At 38.1% G+C, this 17,467-nt stretch overlaps 3 protein-coding genes across 4 annotated transcripts; 2 read left to right on the forward strand and 1 right to left on the reverse strand.

The window, feature by feature from the left end:
- Positions 1-2,268: 2,268 nt before the first annotated feature.
- On the forward strand, positions 2,269-7,538 carry LOC107036291 (serine/threonine-protein kinase dyf-5). 2 transcript variants are annotated; one of them, XM_015254166.2, is made up of 8 exons: positions 2,269-2,563; positions 2,636-2,757; positions 3,365-3,577; positions 4,302-4,649; positions 5,010-5,276; positions 5,800-6,072; positions 6,240-6,457; positions 7,046-7,538. In XM_015254166.2, exons 1-8 carry the CDS (start codon positions 2,402-2,404, stop codon positions 7,156-7,158), a joined length of 1,716 nt encoding a protein of 571 aa, XP_015109652.1. In that variant the 5' UTR covers positions 2,269-2,401; the 3' UTR covers positions 7,159-7,538. The 2 variants fall into 2 exon arrangements, with proteins under 2 accessions (XP_015109652.1, XP_015109653.1); XM_015254167.2 differs by having other exon boundaries at positions 5,800-6,036.
- Positions 7,539-9,814: 2,276 nt separating this feature from the next.
- On the reverse strand, positions 9,815-15,295 carry LOC107036299 (equilibrative nucleoside transporter 4). The gene is made up of 6 exons (XM_015254179.1): positions 14,902-15,295; positions 13,490-13,773; positions 13,309-13,383; positions 12,009-12,232; positions 11,664-11,934; positions 9,815-10,764 (listed from the first exon to the last, which is right to left on the reverse strand). The coding sequence occupies exons 1-6, from the start codon at positions 15,069-15,071 to the stop codon at positions 9,956-9,958; spliced, it is 1,833 nt and encodes a 610-aa protein (XP_015109665.1). The 5' UTR covers positions 15,072-15,295; the 3' UTR covers positions 9,815-9,955.
- A 1,182-nt stretch (positions 15,296-16,477) lies between these two features.
- On the forward strand, positions 16,478-16,901 carry LOC107036259 (p21-activated protein kinase-interacting protein 1-like; the record flags this gene model as incomplete). The annotated part of the gene is made up of 2 exons (XM_015254067.1): positions 16,478-16,648; positions 16,739-16,901. Coding segments are annotated over exons 1-2 (238 nt in total), but the record flags the coding sequence as incomplete, so codon positions are not given.
- Between the last annotated feature and the right edge of the window lie 566 nt (positions 16,902-17,467).

Consider the following 17,467-nt stretch of genomic DNA (forward strand, 5'->3'; position numbering starts at 1 on the left):
TTTTCGTTTGATTTTCTTGATGAGAAGAAAAGAAAAATAGAATGAAAAAAAATTAGAAAATTGGAGTCGAGCAAATTCTATAGAAAATATATGAAAAGAATAAGTTATATAGAAAAATCGAATTCTGTTGACTAAAACTACTAGAAAGTTTAATAGAAATTCAATAGAATTTTCTAACGAATTCTATAGGTTCTTCTATAAAATCTTTTCGTGCGTGATCACAGATTAAATACTCGAAGTCATCGACTTTGTCAGTCGCAACTCATAAAACATCAGTCATAATTCGCAAACCCCATCCAGAGATCGAAGTGCACAATCATCCCGTTGAGATCACAATCGAAATTTGCATCTGATGACTGTATTTTCCGTTTTTTTATTTTGTTTTTTTTTGTGTCATTGATAATAATGCGTTCACTGACCACTCGACATAATCAATGACCCACACAAATCAATTTTGGTGTCACGACCTGGTTTACCTAAAATAATAACGCGTTTGATGCGTAAGTATAGTGAAACAACGTTAAATTAGCTTCGCAGTATTCCCACTGCATCGACTCAGTCAATTCGTTCAATTCCCCCCCGAGTTGTCCACTCACATTGTCCATAGCACAGTTTAATGTTTGATTGAGGTGGCAAGTTCCGTGGGTGGGGAATTGAATTATTCACCAGTGGGCTCTAACGTCTCCTACAGTTTCCCTGACCTCTTTAACGAGGGAAAATTATTTTTGATGGAGAAGTGGAACGCTAATTGCTGTAATTTTTGGTGCATTTCGCGGGGGGGGGGATCATGACAATTCATTCCGTCCACTTTATCTCAGGCAATTTCACCGCGTATGAAAAAATTCAATAGAAAACCTAGCGAATTCTCTAGAAAATTCTATTGGAATTATATAGGAATTCTTATGGGGTTTCCATAGGATTTCTACACTGTTAAAAATTTTCGTCTGAATTTTCCGCGCCAAATTCCGGAAATTTTTATCGTGCTCAAGTTTCACTGGAATTTTAGGAAATTTTATCATTAAAAAATCAAATATTCCATTGATTTTGTGTTCAAATGATCTGCACTGATAGAATGAATCATTTATTCCAAACGAGATTCGTTAACTATTAATGAATGGTAAAGTTCCCTATGAGCAAATAAATATTGGTTAATAGTTAACGAATGGTTCACTTGAAAGATAAACGTCGAGTCAAACGAGGCTCCTCAAATATGCATTGGTTAATTATTAACTATTAACGAATGGACATTTGGTTAGATCAAATAAACCCTAGCTTCCAACCCACTCCACTCGTTAACAATAACTGATCTTTTCTATCAGTGTGGAAATCAATAAAATACTTGATTTTTCAGTTCAATTATTCTGTGATAATTCATAAAAATCAGGAAAATTCAGGGAAAAATTGAAAATTCAATTCATCTCATTTTGTTTCTGAATATTCATATTCCATTGAAAATTCAATCAAGTTCTGAAATTTCCATCTCACTCCCATTGAAAACTCATAGATTTCCGTGAATTCTACTTAAAACTTGAAATTTCATAACCATTTTTTCTTGAAATCCGATGCCATGTCACCTTCATGAAATTTATTATAATATCTTCCATGAAACTGCAAAGAAATTCTAACAGTGCATTGGAATTCTATTGAAAAATTCTATTTGTTTTTGCGCTGATTCTACACTGATAAAAAACCTGGAACGATTTAATTGCTGTTAACGAGGCTTCTTCATTATCACCACCATTCGTTAATAGTTAACGAATCGTAGTAATAATTAAGAAGCCTCGCTAACAGCAACTAAATCCTCCCATCACTGAAATGGGTATTCGATAAGAAAAAGCCATTAGATTTCGAATTTCTATTTGAATTTTCCCTTGAGATTTTTTCTATATAGGAGGGTGGGGTAAAACGGACACTTCAGACTTTTTAAAAATTATTCATAACTCAGAAACAAATTGATCAATTGAGCTCAGTTTAGGCTCGTCACAAAGGGAAAGAATTGTTCTGTGTAACATTTCAACCCCTCATTAACAGTTAAAAAAAGTCAAAAGTGTCCGTTTTATCCCAACCTCCCCTAAGAATGCTTGGGCATCAATTTTCAAATTTTTTTCCGCTCGGATTTTCCAAAACAACGGAAAATCCAGCGAAAAAAACTCGGAAAATTTGGGCTCAATAATTCTAACAGAAAAAATCTCAAGAAAAAAATTCGAACGGAAATTAAAAATATTCTATCAAATACAACAATTAAAATGTTTCAATAGAATTGCTATAGAAACCTCATAGAACTCCTATAGACCTTCCTATTGACCTTCGAGGGTCATTGGCTACAGGAACATGAGGGGTAGCAGCTCGTCGAGGAGGAAAGCTCGAATGCGCTCGTAGGTTTTTCCCTGTCAACCGATAGATGAAGATGAATCGGTACATAACGCTCAATCAGTTGGGCGATGGGACTTTTGGGTCAGTTGTCCTCGGGCAGAGGGTCGACACTGGCGAGAAAGTCGCCATCAAGAGGATGAAGAGGAAGTATTACTCCTGGGAGGAGGCCATGAATCTCCGTGAAGTCAAGGTATTTTCGAGAATTTTTCATTTGTTGGGGGATTTATTTTCTTCCGGTATTTATGAGGTTTTTTCGGTCTAGTCCTTGAAGAAGTTGAGTCACGCGAATGTCGTCAAGCTCAAGGAGGTCATTAGGGAGAATGACGTTCTGTATTTTGTTTTCGAGTATATGAAGGAGAATCTCTACCAATTGATGAAGGATAGGTGAGTTTACGGAATCAAAGCGAAATGCAAATTCGTTAATTGAATTTCACGCATGAAAAAATTCAATAGGATACTTTGCGAATTCGCTAAAAAATTCTATTGGGATCCTATGGCTTTTCCATAGGATTTCTATTGGAACTCTGTTGATAAGTCAATAGATTTCAAATTTCTATTCGGAATTTTCTCTTGAGATTTTTTTCTATAAGAATGCTTGGGCATCAATTTTCTCAGTTCTTTCCACTCGGATTCTGTAATGCAAAATAAAACAAAAACAAGCGGAAAAACTTGGAAAATTGGGCCCAATAATTCAAATAGAGAAAATCTCAAGAGAAAAATTTCAACAGAAATTGGAAATCGATTGACTTTTTCTTATCGAATATCTAACAGAGTAGCTCAAACAACAAATAGAATTTTTCAATAGAATTCCAATAGAATTTTCTAGCGAATTCGCTAATTTTTTATTGAATTTTTTCATACATCGTATACTTTAAAATATCCATTTCAACATTATTTTTTTTGCAACTTGATAAATTCATCCGCTTACTTCAATGAGAATGCAAATAAACGTTCTGTTACGAGTTATTTGAGTGAATTGGGAATTTCGCAGGGATAAATTATTTCCTGAGCCAGTAGTTAGGAATATGGTGTACCAAATCCTGCAGGGCCTGGCATTTATGCACAAACATGGTTTCTTCCATCGAGATATGAAGCCGGAGAATCTTCTCTGCATGGGACCTGAATTAGTGAAAATCGCGGATTTTGGATTAGCGAGGGAAATACGTTCTAGACCTCCTTATACCGACTACGTATCAACTAGATGGTAATTACCCCATTTCTTCCCACGTCCCTGTTCCTTCCGCCGTCTAAAATTATGAAATAATAACTAAAAGTAATGGATCCAGAAGTAACGACTAAAAAACGCAAACGTATTCGTTAAGGAATTTATTCAGAATTCCTGCAGCAAAATATTTCACTGAAAAATAATCAATACATTTCCGGACAAACATTTTTTTCTTTCCTTTTTTAATGAAAGATCAATCAAATTATAGTGTCAAAAGATTAAATATTTTGTCGAAAATTTGCAAAAAGTCTAAGCGAAATTTCAAAAGAATAATTTACGTAGGAAAATAAAAATTTATTGAATATTTCAGTAGCGAAGCGGTAAACCGGGTTTAGCCGATTTTGACTATTGACCAGTTTTTGACGAATATCTCGGAATCTAAAAGAGATAGAAAATCCTTTGTCGTAACCTTTTTTGTGGAGCCAATTAAGGGTTATAAAAAAGGTCGTAAGAGAAATTTTGTTATCTCTCTTGGATTCCGAGACATTCGTCAAAAACTGGCCGAAAGTCGAAATCGACTTGACCCGGTTTACCGCTTCGCTGTTGATTTCTCCATCGAATTTTCTTATTCAAATTCTAAAAGTGAAAAACTAATGGGGTTCCTCCTTGGAACTCGGCGAATGAAACAATAAAAAAAAACAAAATAAAAAGAAGGAAAAAAGATGAAAAATGAAAAAAAAAAAGAAAAAAATATCTGACGCAGGTACAGAGCACCGGAAGTGCTCCTGCACTCGACCACTTACAACAGTCCCATTGACATTTGGGCGGTTGGTTGTATAATGGCCGAGTTATACACATTCAGGCCATTATTTCCTGGAAAGAGTGAGATCGATGAGATCTTCAAGATTTGCGCAGTAATAGGAACGCCGGACAAGGACGACTGGCCCGAGGGCTACCAATTGGCCGCAGCAATGAACTTTAAATTCCCGATTTTACCGAGAACGCCGTTGAAGGACCTCATTCCGAATGCCAGTCAGGAGGCCATTGTCTTAATGGAGGACATGATGGAGTGGAATCCGATCAAGAGGCCCACCGCACAACAGGCGCTCAGGTATCCCTGGCAATGAAAATTACCGTCATTTTTTAGACGCGTTAAATCGGTCGGTGAATTACCGTGTTCTGACCATTTCTGACCCGACGCCAACTACCCCTCAAGTTTAGGAATCATCAGTAATTATTTCCTATCGTTATTTGAGGTGAAACATCGTATATCTCGTGAAAACCGTCATTTTTGTGTTCAGTCATTTTTTTGTCATTTTCGGTCATTTAATTTTGCGGATTCTCTCAGAACTGTGATTAAAATAATACTTTGAAGAATAAAAATAACGTCATTAATTAGTTTGTGTCATTAATAATTTACGCGTAAAATGACGGTAAATTGGTCAGTCAGTTGTTTCCATTGCATCCGTAGGTACCCCTATTTCGAGGTGAATAACGCCACGAGATCCGTCAGCGGGCGGAAGCTGGGGAATGCCCAGAGGGAGATGGCGATTAATAAAGTGAACTTCCCGCCCCCTGGATCGACTTTCAATCAGGATGTCAACAGGAATATCATGGAGTCCAGGGCGATGGAGAAAATTCCGGTGCAGGTGCAGCCGGTCTTGCCACTTTTGAATCACAATAGGAAACGGGAGAGCCTGCAAAGTTGGGAGGATGAGGAATATATTAATTCGTTGGGGTAGGCGATTGCTAATTGTTTAAGGAGGACTCTTCTACTTATTTTTTAATACCTCATATTCCAGGAATTTTATTATTATGCAATCTCCTCCGGTGTTTTTCGATAGACTTGTTCTACTTTGATTTTTGAAACGTTTTTTCGATTGTACATTCATAATTTTTGGAGACTGCAGGGCCACGTAAAACTGAATAAAAATTTGAGAATTTCACGCGGGAAAACATTTAATAAAAAATTCCAGCGAATTCGCTAGACAATTCTATTGAAATTTTCAATAGAAAATATTTTATAGAAAAAGTCCATAGAATTCGATTGTTCGATGCAACATATTCTTCAAAGTTTTTCAAAGTTTTTTTCATTCAATTTTTTTCTCTTTTCATCAAGAACATGAAACAAAAAAAATTAAAAAAATTGAGCCGAGGAGATTCTGTAGAAAATATCTCAACCGAGTGAGTTGCATAGAAAGATCGAATTCTATTGACTTTTTCCATAGACAAATTGTCACTCATCACTCAATTTTCCACAGAAATAAACTTCTTTCTGATAACACGAGTGCCAAACTCGTATCAGATCGCGTCTACAAAGAGAACCGAGTGAGTTGGAACGAGGAGTACGGAATTGAAAATCAGAAGCAGTTGAACGCCAGTTGGGTGACTCCAGCCTGGAACGAGTCTCTGCCCTCCAGAAACTGGAACAACGCCCAGACGAACCCGAAGAATATGAGGAAAGTGTCAGCGAAGCAGCATTACCTCAGTGTCGCTCGGTACGTCGCTGGCCAGAGCACAAACTTGTCCTCCAGGTATCGATTGTACCATGCATGTGTCACTAATCATCATCCCAAGCCTTCGAATCGATATTAATAAATTTCCCCTCACAATTTCCCACTTTTTTTCATTCCTCAAAATTTCAGTTTTGACCGAAAATTTCAATTTTTTGGGGAATCATCTCTGAATTTTCGATTTCTAGGAATGGAGAGGGGGAGGGGGGCCGATCGAGACTGGTTCTGAATGGTCTGGGGGCCCAACCGACCCCGGAGAAGTTGGCGGAGGCTTCTGATTCATTCTGGGGACAGAGAGACAGTATTGACAGCCAAACGACACTCCACTTCCTCGCGAGGAACCGATACATCGCTGAGCAGAACGGGAGAATGCCTTATCCGAGTGTTTACGGCACTCAGGCCATCAGTAAGTGGCTTTTCTCCTCGAACATTTCATCCATTCAATATCTTCGTATTCAATGATTTAATGGGAAAGTTAATCACAACGGAATTCAAGTGAACAAAAAAATTAATAAGAAAAAATTGAATAGAGAACCTAGCGAATTCGCTGCACAGTTCTATTGAACTTTCTATTAGTTTTTGACGGATTCGATTGAAAAGTTCAATAGATAATATTTTATAGAAAAAAACAACAGGATTCTTTAACGTTTTTTTTATTTTATTGGTGATTATTCAAAGTTAATCAATTGTTGTATTCTATTGACATTTTTTCTATAGAATTTCTTCGGCGCAAATTTTCCAAGTTTTTTCTTGATGAAAAAAAGAGAAAAATAGAATTAAAAAAACTTGGAAAATTCAAGTCGAGGAAATTCTATAGAAAAATCGAATTCTGTTGACTTTTTCTATGAATTTTTGGAATTTATGGAAGAATATCTCTAACAAAATGAAATATCTTCTCCCACGACTGCCTCTATTGAGACATTTTCTCGGTGAATTCCTCGTGAATTCCCAGTCATGAATTCCTCATGATAAAAAAATTTTTTTCTCTCTCCAGAAGCATCGAACAAATCAATTATCCAGCCAAATTTATTCGGAAGTGTGTTAACGTCACGTCCCAGCGGTGGAGTCCACGGCAGGACAGACTGGGCGGCCAAGTACCTCAAATAACCCTTCCGCCGGAAGGTCCGACTGTGATAAAAATAAAAAAAGCCCTGATAAGCTCCTCCTCCACTCCCCAAAACTCCGCAGTTACCCAGAACGAGAGGCCCCTCAGGAGATCAGACAGAAAGTATTCTTCAATTAAATGAATCATCATAGATTTATTTTATTTGTACATACCGATTAGCCACGGGCTCTCGATAAACAATACCCATCTCACGAACTTAGGACGTTATCAACAAGTACAATGCCATTGTAATTACCAACATAATGTGGAAGTGTCTCCCGTGAAACTCACAATGTTACATCACTCCCTTAGAATTGATGAGAGTATTCATTGAATTATCAATTTTTCTTATGTAATTTTATTTATTATTTCAATTCAATGGTTTTTGATTTATCATCATTTGTGTGATTTCATTTTTATACATACAATAATAATTATTTACCCATTTTAAACGTGCAATTTTCATTTCGAATATTAATAACTCGCAATAACGACTTAGTTCGTAATTTATTTGTCCTCATTGAAACGTACCTCCAATATTTCGAATTTCGAAAATACATTGGTGTTTTTATCGAATCGGTGAATGATTTTTAGCCTCGTTATTATTATTGTTTTATTTATTATTAAAAAAATAATATTTCCCAGAGTTGGCTAGATTTTATTTTAATCACGATGTAACTGAGGGAAACAATTTTAAGTCGACGGATCATAGAAATTTCTAGGAAGATACAAGTGGAAAAAATTCAATGATTTTTTTATTGAGGATATCCGGTGGAACAGTTCCTGTGAAGAATAAGTTATCGAAAAACTTGTTTTCGTCCCGACGGGGCGAAAAATATTGTTCTAACCACGGGTAGTAGAATAAAGGACTCTTACCCACGTGCCCTCGCCTTCGGCTCGGGTGTTAATTCCACACATGGGCACGACTTATTCCTTATTTTACCTCCCTAGGTTAAAAATATACTATTTCATCACTTGTGCGTGAAGTGAAGTTTTGCTACACATTGTGATGAAAAATAGAGGTTGACACTCGTCGGAAAAGTGTACTTTGACGCTTGGGAGGGTACACACACCTTTTTATATTTTGATTTAAGTGCGTAAAGTGTTTTTGTGATACCTGCCTCAAAACTGCACTTTTCGAAACAGTTTAGTGTGCGCAAAGCAGCTGTTTTCCGCACGGCGTGCATAAAGTTCACTTTACGCACAAGTGATGAAAAACGTATCGAAATATATTCTTAGGAGTTCTTTAAACAATATCCAAGTACTTCGGCAACTTTGTTTCATTGAAATTCTTTCCGACATTTGGGAAATTACAGTTTTCGCAAATGAGGAGCTTTTCGTGAATAATTTATAAACAACAAATTATCGCCCTATTCAACCTCAACACACCAAGGATTTTGCAATGACTTCATGATTTAAATTTTGAAAGTCTAAATTCAATTTTCTATGTTGAACCGTTGGAAATCATTCTTCGAATGTGAAAATATAAAAAAATTGGGAAGTCTATTTTTTGAAAAAAATGTATGAAGTAATTGAAAAATTTTCATTTTTGGGGATTACGACTTATCCATAAAAAATTTGTAAACAATAATTTGCAATTAACTGACGGCCGTGGCTGCACGGAGAGAACTGTTCAGTAAAAATTACGGAACTCACAATTCGCACACCGATTACGGAATCGACTCAGAACATTTAGTGACGGTATCATAATTTTCACCAGAGATTCAGAGAAAAATTACGGAATGCACCGGAAAAATTCCGTGACAGTTCCGTAAAATTTCCTACAACCACATTTCGCTCCAGAATTACGGAAAAGATACGTAATTTTTATTGACCATTCCTCTCCGTGTGTGGGATTGGCACGCGGCGATCCGCACGGAGAGAAATATTCAATAAAAATTACCAAAAAAAGACGTAAAAATTACGTTTAGAAACGTAATCTGGGAGCGAAGTAAAATTCAATAAAAAGTGTCAATCGTCACGTAAATTCTACGATCTGTTCCGTAAAAATTACTCATCCGTCCGACGCCTCACGGCTAGCCATGAGTCACCGTGAGGGGGAGATTTCAACAACACGTTCCGTAATTTTTCCGGAACTTTTCGTAAAAATTCTTAAACATCCAAGAATCTTCATGTTCTGAGGCATAATAAGTCTTGAAGTTTCTGTTAGATTTTACAACTTCCATTAAAATTACGTGACTTTTTCGTATTTTTTCGGTGACAGACCCGAAAATTTACTGAACGTATCAGATTTATTCTCTTATATTCCTATAGAAATTCACTGAAAACGATTCTCGCTTGCGGATCACGTGAAATGTTCCGTTATTTTTCTTGAATATTTCTCTCCGTGCGGGCTCGCTTCCCGACTGCGTCGCCAAATTTTCTGGCACTCTCAATCTCACAGTTTCATTGTCGAGCGGGAGTCTCCTAAAATCGTAACAAATTTATCTACCTTCAAAACTTCACTAAAAACCGATTTCTTAAAAAAAAATCCGAAAGATACTTGGATATCCTAAATATACCAAACGCGCATAATCAACCCAATCGATTGACTATGAATCATCGACATCCTCGAACACGATTGATACTTCTGCCTCCCCCCCAACTTCCCAATCTCCCCCTCAAATCCCCCCGGAAACCCCAAGAAACCCCCAAAAAGATATGCATTGAACCCGCACCCCAAAAAATCCACGAAAGCCTCAGATATGTGTTTTGTACTGGAAGTATAACTAAAAGACCCCTAAAACCATACAAACCCGAACCAAGAGAAATCGAAGAATCTACCCCTAAACCCACCCCTTAATGCTGAAGAATAGCATTGCTGATGGTGGATGATGCATTAGCGAGTACCACAGGCATGGCCGTGGTGGAGTTGAAGGCAACAGTCTCGAGTAATCCGACAGTCGTGTTAGCAACGACTGAGGTAGTGAAAAAGGTCGTCAATGCAGTGGTTGCAGTGCTCCTGAGGCTTGGAATTTTCGTGATCTTTTTAACAGTGGCTTGAGTGGTGCTCGCAATCATCGTCACTGTGGTCATGCTGGAGTTGCCGATGACAGTTGGTAGTGCCTTGGGGCAGAGTTGCTTGATGGTCATGGGCTGCCCGAGGAAAGCGTCCAGAACGTAAGCGAGGAAAGAGCCGAGGGTGAGTCCAGTGGTATAGGACAGGGTCATGATGTTTCCGGTGAGTTCCCTGTGCTCCTCGGGGACTTTGCTGGGTGCCTGGATCATGGGAACACTCCCCACGATGCCGTTGGTCAGCCCCAGGAGCCAGGAGAACAGCAGGGGGTACCCCTCACCGGCGAGAATGGGATTCTGCCTGGGAATTGCGCACAGGAGGAACAGGGGGATGAGGACCACCCTTGCTACGGAGAAGTAGAGGAGCTGGCTTCTCGTCCATTCGTAGGGGATGGACGCCAGCATCTTGCCGAGGAGATCGGCGCCGTTGAACGTCGCCATCAGGATCACCGGCATCCAGGACTCGAACTTGCAGGAGATTATCTCCGAGACTATTCCTGGGTAGAGACTGAGGGTCACGAAGTAGGCTATGCCGATACTTCCCATGTAGGGAAAGATCAGTTTGGCTACTTCCAGCCTCGCTAGCAGCCCTCCTGCGGGAGTCACGGGAGACCGTTAGTTGGGGTGGACTTTGGTGGGGTTTGAAGGGTCGAAGTGGGGAGAATAGAACAAATCAATGTTATGAAGAGAATTATCTCGAAAAGAAATGGTGATGATAATGGCGATTATGCATATACAATTGACAGCTACAAACGTGTATTCACAAAAACTTAATGAATTCGGTAAAAAATTCTATTGGATTTCTATTCAATTTCCCAAGTTTTTAGTCGATTTTATTGGAAAATTTCACACGTTATCTGCGCGTTTTTTTATCAACAGCAATTTTCAGTGGTCAATAGAAAATATTCTATTGAGACATTCATTTTATTGTATTTTATTAACACTCCGTTGGTCGCGCCGTAGGCGCCGCGCTACACTGAGAGAAAAATGACAAAGTTCCCAAACAAGTTTTACTCGTGCCAAGAAAATAGTTTTTGGAAAATTATCAAAAAAGGATTTTTTGTGCCAAATGTGGAGAGAGTACGCCGGAGTGAAAAATTTTTGTCGCAAAAATAGATTTAGTAGTTAAAAAAAAATTGCATTCTCGGTATATGCAAGAAATGCAATTTTTAGCACTACTCCTTCGTTATTCGATACTCCCATACGTATTTCAAATTCGAACCAAACAAATTCTTTTTTGGCAATTTTCAACTAGCGATTTTGTTGGCCCAAACAAGACTTGTTTGACAACATGTTTGTTTTTCTCTCAGTGTAGTAAAAAGATTAAATTCTACACATTTATTTAGATTTCCTATTAAAAAAACCTGCAGTAAAGCTGCGAAACTCCACGAGAATCCGTCAAGAACTAATGGAATTTCCAATAGAATTTCAATAGAATTCTTTACGAAATTCGCTACATTTTTGAGTTCAATTTTTTCGCACGTGGGCTTACGTTTGATTCCCGACCAGGGTTTGCTCCCCTGTCCCCCATAAGTCCCCTTCATCACGACGACATCCTCAACCTTGTAAGTGGGTCCAGCACTTCCAGGCGCGTTTCCAGAAGGTGCATTGGGTTCGTAAACGGGATTGCTGAATGAGAAAGCCGAGTACTGCGCCCCGCCGGCGTCTCCAGGGGTGGCCTCCGGCCCCAGGGGACTCGTCTGGAGCTTCAGAACCCCGTACTGACCCTTGGAGGGGTCCCCGACCTGGTCCAGTGGGTCCATCTTTCAAGGAAACATCAAAAAGCATCACGAAGTGAAGGGGAATTTGTCTTCGCATTATCTGAAACTTCACTTACTAGTCCCACATCTTCGGTGGGCTCCAGGGTTATTTTATTCCGCTCTTGGCAGAGGTTCACGTAGAACTGCACAAATTCAGTTTTCCTCAGAATCCTGTGGAGAACTGAGCAGAGACATATCGTCATGATGGACAGGGCGAAGAACATTGATGTGTTTCCACGCTCGTCGTCCACTAGGGATTTTGTTATTATTCGATTCATCGACACCCAGAAACCAGCAGCACCTTGAATTAATTTATGAGAAGAATTTAATTGTGAAGTGGCGCAACTTTAATTCGCATTAATATCTCCGAATTTGACGGAGAGGACTAAAATTTCTCGAGGTTTTTTTTTGTAGAGAACAAAATCGTTTGGGAAAATTTCTATTGAAAAGATGTGCAAAGAAAATATTTCAAATCTCGAGCTCCACATATCGCTCTGTATAATAATTTTGTAAATTAAGATGACGCAGAGATTTTCAAGGTTCACAAGGGTCAAAATAAGTGCCACGAAGGTCAAAATAAGTATCACGAAGGTTAAAATAAGGTTACAACGGTCAAAATAAGAGTCACGAGTGTGAAAATAAGGGTCACGAGAGTGATAAGGGGGACATATGAAGGTCGTATGGGGTTTAAATGGAGGTCATTTTCGATATAATTCACTAGCGGGGGGCGCAGCCCGCCCGGGATTGGTGAGCGAAGCGAGCAAGGGACGACGCCCCCTATTGAAAAAAAAATTGGTAGAAAAACCTAGTGCTCTCGTTGAGAAATCCTATCGGAACCGTATAAGAATTCTACTAAAAATTATGCAACATTTTCGTGTCAATAGATGTTAATTTTTCTATGGAATTCATTCCGTTGAGATTTTTTCTGTGAGCATTTTCCATTTTTTCCATGAATTCTCGAAGCTTTTCCCCTTCAATTTTAAGTGTATTATAAAAGAATACAGTGAAATAATTTGAAACACCCATATTAAACAATGTCTACAGCTAAAATTTCAAATCAATAATTCATATCGAAAAATAAAAAACTATTGATTTTTTCTTATCAAACGTCTATTTCAAAATCGCCCAAATTTCAATAGAAAGCGTGAAGTTTTGCTGATTTTTTTCACACGTTGTTAAATTTCATTCCGTGAAAATTGTCGTGAGAAGAAAATAGCTCTTTATCCCGATCTCTCTCAAAAACCGAGAAATTCTCAAAAAAAAAAATTTTTATTAATTCGAATTGACGTATTCTGTTTATTTCGGAATTAATTTCATGATGTTCCATAATTAACGGAAGAATAACAAAGAAGTTTAAGGAGATTATTAGTTCCTCACTTTCTCCAGTCATCACTGCCTGTGTATATCGGCTCGGTAGCATCGAAGTGTACCCATAAAAGCTCGATTGTTGCACTATAATTAAAAACAATAATTAATCAATCATGTCAATCAGTCTGAAAAGGTCACGAGAATTCTTCCGAGCGAATGAGTTCCCTCGAATTCATTCGATTATATTCACCTGTACATCCGACTGACACAACAGCGACAGCAATCAAATTGATAGTGTACGAGGAAGTCACCCCAAAGAACTCCCACCAGATCTCCGAGATAAGCACGAAATTGAGTGTAACGACGGACACTAAATATCCGAAGGTAATTCTCGTGTTGAGGGAGACCGTCTCTACAAGAATATTGTTAGCGCAAACAGCGAAGAATGCCATTGTTATATAAACAACGGACATGTCAAAGACGATTGTTGTGCCTGGGTAGCGAGTTTGGAAGTAATCAACGGCGCTGATGAAGCTATAAGAGGAAATTATGAGTTTTTGAGAAAAATCTTCAAAAATAATTAAGGAGAACTTTATTTTAGCCCTTGAAATTCAATATTTTCCTCAATATTTTCTGTTGAACTCTTTCGTTTTGGAGACATAAGGGTGGCTGGGGCAAAATGGTAATTAGTGACTTTGTTTCAAATTTTAGTGACTCATTGAATTTTTAATGACACGAAATAATTTTTTCTTCAGTGGAAAGTACAATCCATTCCCTTCGTGACAACCCTAGACTGAGCTGCATTCATAGATTTACTCCGGAATTTTAAAAATCGAAAATAAATCAAATATCCATTTTGCCCCATCATCCTCGAAACTAAATCATTCACTTAAACAGTTTTGTTTAACACATTTGGAACTCACAATGTATCAAAAGATCTTTGTAGAATAATCTAAATGAAGAACGCAAAATTGTTATTTGAAAAAAATTATTTTGTTTTGGAAGAGACAATTTTTGAAGCCAATGAAGTCATCAAAGAAAGGCAAAAAGTGCTTTTTGTAGTCTATAAAATTCTCCACTAGAAAAATCTTCTGATATTTTCTGCAAACCTTTCAATTGTAAATATATTTGCAACATAATCCGGTTATGGAGCATAAAATTCCCAGCTTTGAAGAAACAGTCTGAAAAAAACATTTTATCTGCAAAAATAATGAGTTTATAAAAAAATGTGATTAGGCCTTTTCTGTAGCCTATAAAATTCTCTTCAAAAAAGGTCAACGGAAATTTTCTCCGAACCTCGTTCTTCCTCAGAGATCCGCAAGATGCTCATCTCTAAAACTTCAAAGAAAGGAAGTAAAACCGGTATTGATAAAATGTCATCAAACCCTTTCCGTAGCCCATGAAATTCTCTCCAAAAAAGGTCTACGGAAATTTTCTCTGAACCTCGTCCTTCCCCAGAGATTCACAAGATGATCATCTCAAAAACTTGAAAGAACGCAACCAAAACCGGTATTTGTCTCGCAAAACCTTTCTCCCCCAAAACCGCAGTCCCCAAAATTCCCAACAAAAAAATTCCCCCAGCATTTTGCTCTACACCCTTCCCCTCCAAGAAATTCCCACAGAACTTCCTCACGAAATCCCACCGAAGTCCACGAAAATTACCTGTTATAAGGTAGAAGGAATCCCACACCAGCGAGTATAAGCGCGAGATAAATAAAGCCACAGCGATCAACCGGGGGTGTGAGATGATTAAGCCCATTGTTGAACTTGAACTCGTTCATACCCCTCGCCTTGCCAAGCTGCACGTAACCCCGACTGAGGTTTTCATCCATGTTTTCCCCGATTTGTCCTCAACGTCGCACTATTGTCAGTCAGAGGAGACACTTGTCTTCAGGGCTCCATTGTACCCCGACAATTCCCTTTTCACTCGTTGACCCGACGGGGATGGGGCAGATGCACTGTCTCGGCGCTGGAGCACCAGATCGGAATCTCCTCCACCGGGTGCAACGTTTTTTTGTCTATATTTTTTTATTTGTACTCTCGACGGGCCCGTCAAATGGCCCGATCTTTTCAAGTATGGCGGTATTGATTTCTGCGCACGTGTTCGGACGTTTCCGGGGGTCATCGGGTTTATCTCATGGCGCGAACGAGGGGTGCGGGGGCGAGTAACACATTTGCTGTTGTCATCTTCTAGGTATCGAAAAGACTGTTTAATCATCGTAATGTAAACATATTAGTAAAATTAGCTATTCTAATTAGAGAAGCAAATGCGTCACATGACCCGTCATTTGACGGCTGTCACAATACCCCGACCCCCCGGCATGTGCCCAGAAAAAATTACAGTCATTTTTCATCTATACAGATGCAACTTCTTATTTTCATTATCGATTTTTATTTGATTTACTGGTGTACTATCTCAGCAGGAAATGCATTCATTCATTTCATTCATTCATTCATTCATTTCATTATTTATTATTCATGGTGTTGAGTGGCTTAATGCACATTTTGAAATGGAAATTACAGGCGTTTTTCATATACAGATCAATCAATTTTTTTTTTTAATTTATAATCTTTACAAATTCGAAATGAATTATAACGATCATTATGCATTTATGCAAATGGTTTGACATCAATTTGCCTACAAATTATTTGTGACTATCATTTTTAGTTGGTAAATTTCTGCATCAAATGATAGTGATGCTTCATCTATACAGATTCAACTTCTTTTTCTCATCATCGATTTTTATTTGATTTCATGGTGTACTATCTCACCAGAAAATTCATTCATTCACTTCATTATTTAGTATTCAAGGTGTGTATTGACTTGATGCACATTTTGAAATGGAAATCGCGGGCATTTTTCATATACAGATCAATCTATTTTTTTTTATTTATGACCGTTACCAATTCGAAATGAGTTATAACAATCATTATACACTTTTATGCAAATGGTTTGACATCAATTTGCATACAAATTATTTGTGACGATCATTTTTAGTTGGAAAATTTCTCTGTCAAATGACCGTTTTATGACCATTTTTGGTCATATTGCGCAATCTTAAAAATCACAGTCATTTTGTATCTACAATCAGAAATTTATTGAAGATTGAACAATCGTTGGAAGGAACTCAATTCAGTTTTTCAATGAAATGTGCGAAAGACTTTTGAAACCGTTCCGTAGACTCCCGCCTTCATCCCCACTCCTTCCGCTTTTCTGACGACCTGGCAACGCCGGCAATGAGTCTCCAGTGGCTTGTGTTGTTTCTCATGCCAAAAACACGTGTTTCGTATTGCTGTGAATAGGTTTTTTATTGTTGAGGGTTTCTGGGTGATTATGGCGTTGTTTGAAGTGATTATTGGCACTTATGAACAGTTTTTGCTGGGGTACAAAGTGGAAAAAGTGGATAAGGTAGTTGTCGAGGGTGAAATGAGATAAATTGAGGAGAATAAGTTCTCTTGAGGACGTGGAGGTTATGTTTTGCTGGTGTTTTTGTTGCAGAAGTGCAAATTGGAGAGGAGTTTTGCTACACACAGCCATCTGGCTAGCATAAGGACTGTGGCGGCTAGGAAACATTACTTGGCGTCTGGGGGTGCTGATGACTCGATTTATCTGTACGATATGAAGCAGAGAACTGAGGCGGGGAAACTCATGCATCATGATGGTAAGGCGGATTCTTGGATTTTTCTATTCGATGAATTTGAGTCTTGATTTTTTTATTTTTTGAAAAGGAAATTGAAAATTGACGTCACGTTGTTGAGAATTGAAATTTTATGCCAAAAACGAGAGGTTTTGGGAGGAGAAATTGAAATTTTTTCGCAATTTTTGAAATTTTGTAAACAAAAGATTCTCTCATCCTGAAGAAACTGACTGATCATCACATAATTCAATAATTGGGGTTGTGCATGGGAATTTTGTATTGCTAGATATATAAATTGAATGGACAATATTAAATTGATATGTTATATAATTTAATAAACTTACGTTTTGCCTATTTTGCATAAAATAACTAAACTTCAACCTCAAGATCATTAACTTCCTACAAAAGAAGTCACTCGTGATCGAGATAATTCAAGGCCGGTGATTATTCGCACCATTGCGTGAATCACTCCCGTACACTCCATACACTCCACGCATGCGTGAAGTTTGTGTTTCCAGCAGCCGAATTTTCATACTGCTGCGTATTTCACGCAGTTGAAGTTTTATACTACTGTGTGTTTCACGCAGTTG

This window comes from Diachasma alloeum, unplaced genomic scaffold (assembly GCF_001412515.2).
Source record: "Diachasma alloeum isolate Michigan unplaced genomic scaffold, Dall2.0 Dall_scaffold_00208, whole genome shotgun sequence".
In the NCBI taxonomy this organism is placed as follows: domain Eukaryota; kingdom Metazoa; phylum Arthropoda; class Insecta; order Hymenoptera; family Braconidae; genus Diachasma; species Diachasma alloeum.

Excerpts from the sequence above, each read along its gene's own strand:
- LOC107036299 (XM_015254179.1), bottom strand. The coding sequence starts at position 15,071 with ATGGATGAAAACCTCAGTCGGGGTTACGTGCAGCTTGGCAAGGCGAGG. Across the intron at positions 13,774-14,901 it reads TTCCTTCTACCTTATAACAG|CTTCATCAGCGCCGTTGATT; the intron begins GTAATTTTCGTG and ends TTCCTCTTATAG. Across the intron at positions 10,765-11,663 it reads ACCCTGGTCGGGAATCAAAC|GAGGGCTGCTAGCGAGGCTG; the intron begins GTAAGCCCACGT and ends TGACTCCCGCAG.
- LOC107036291 (XM_015254166.2), top strand. The coding sequence starts at position 2,402 with ATGAAGATGAATCGGTACATAACGCTCAATCAGTTGGGCGATGGGACT. Across the intron at positions 5,277-5,799 it reads GAATATATTAATTCGTTGGG|AAATAAACTTCTTTCTGATA; the intron begins GTAGGCGATTGC and ends AATTTTCCACAG. Across the intron at positions 6,458-7,045 it reads TTACGGCACTCAGGCCATCA|AAGCATCGAACAAATCAATT; the intron begins GTAAGTGGCTTT and ends TTCTCTCTCCAG.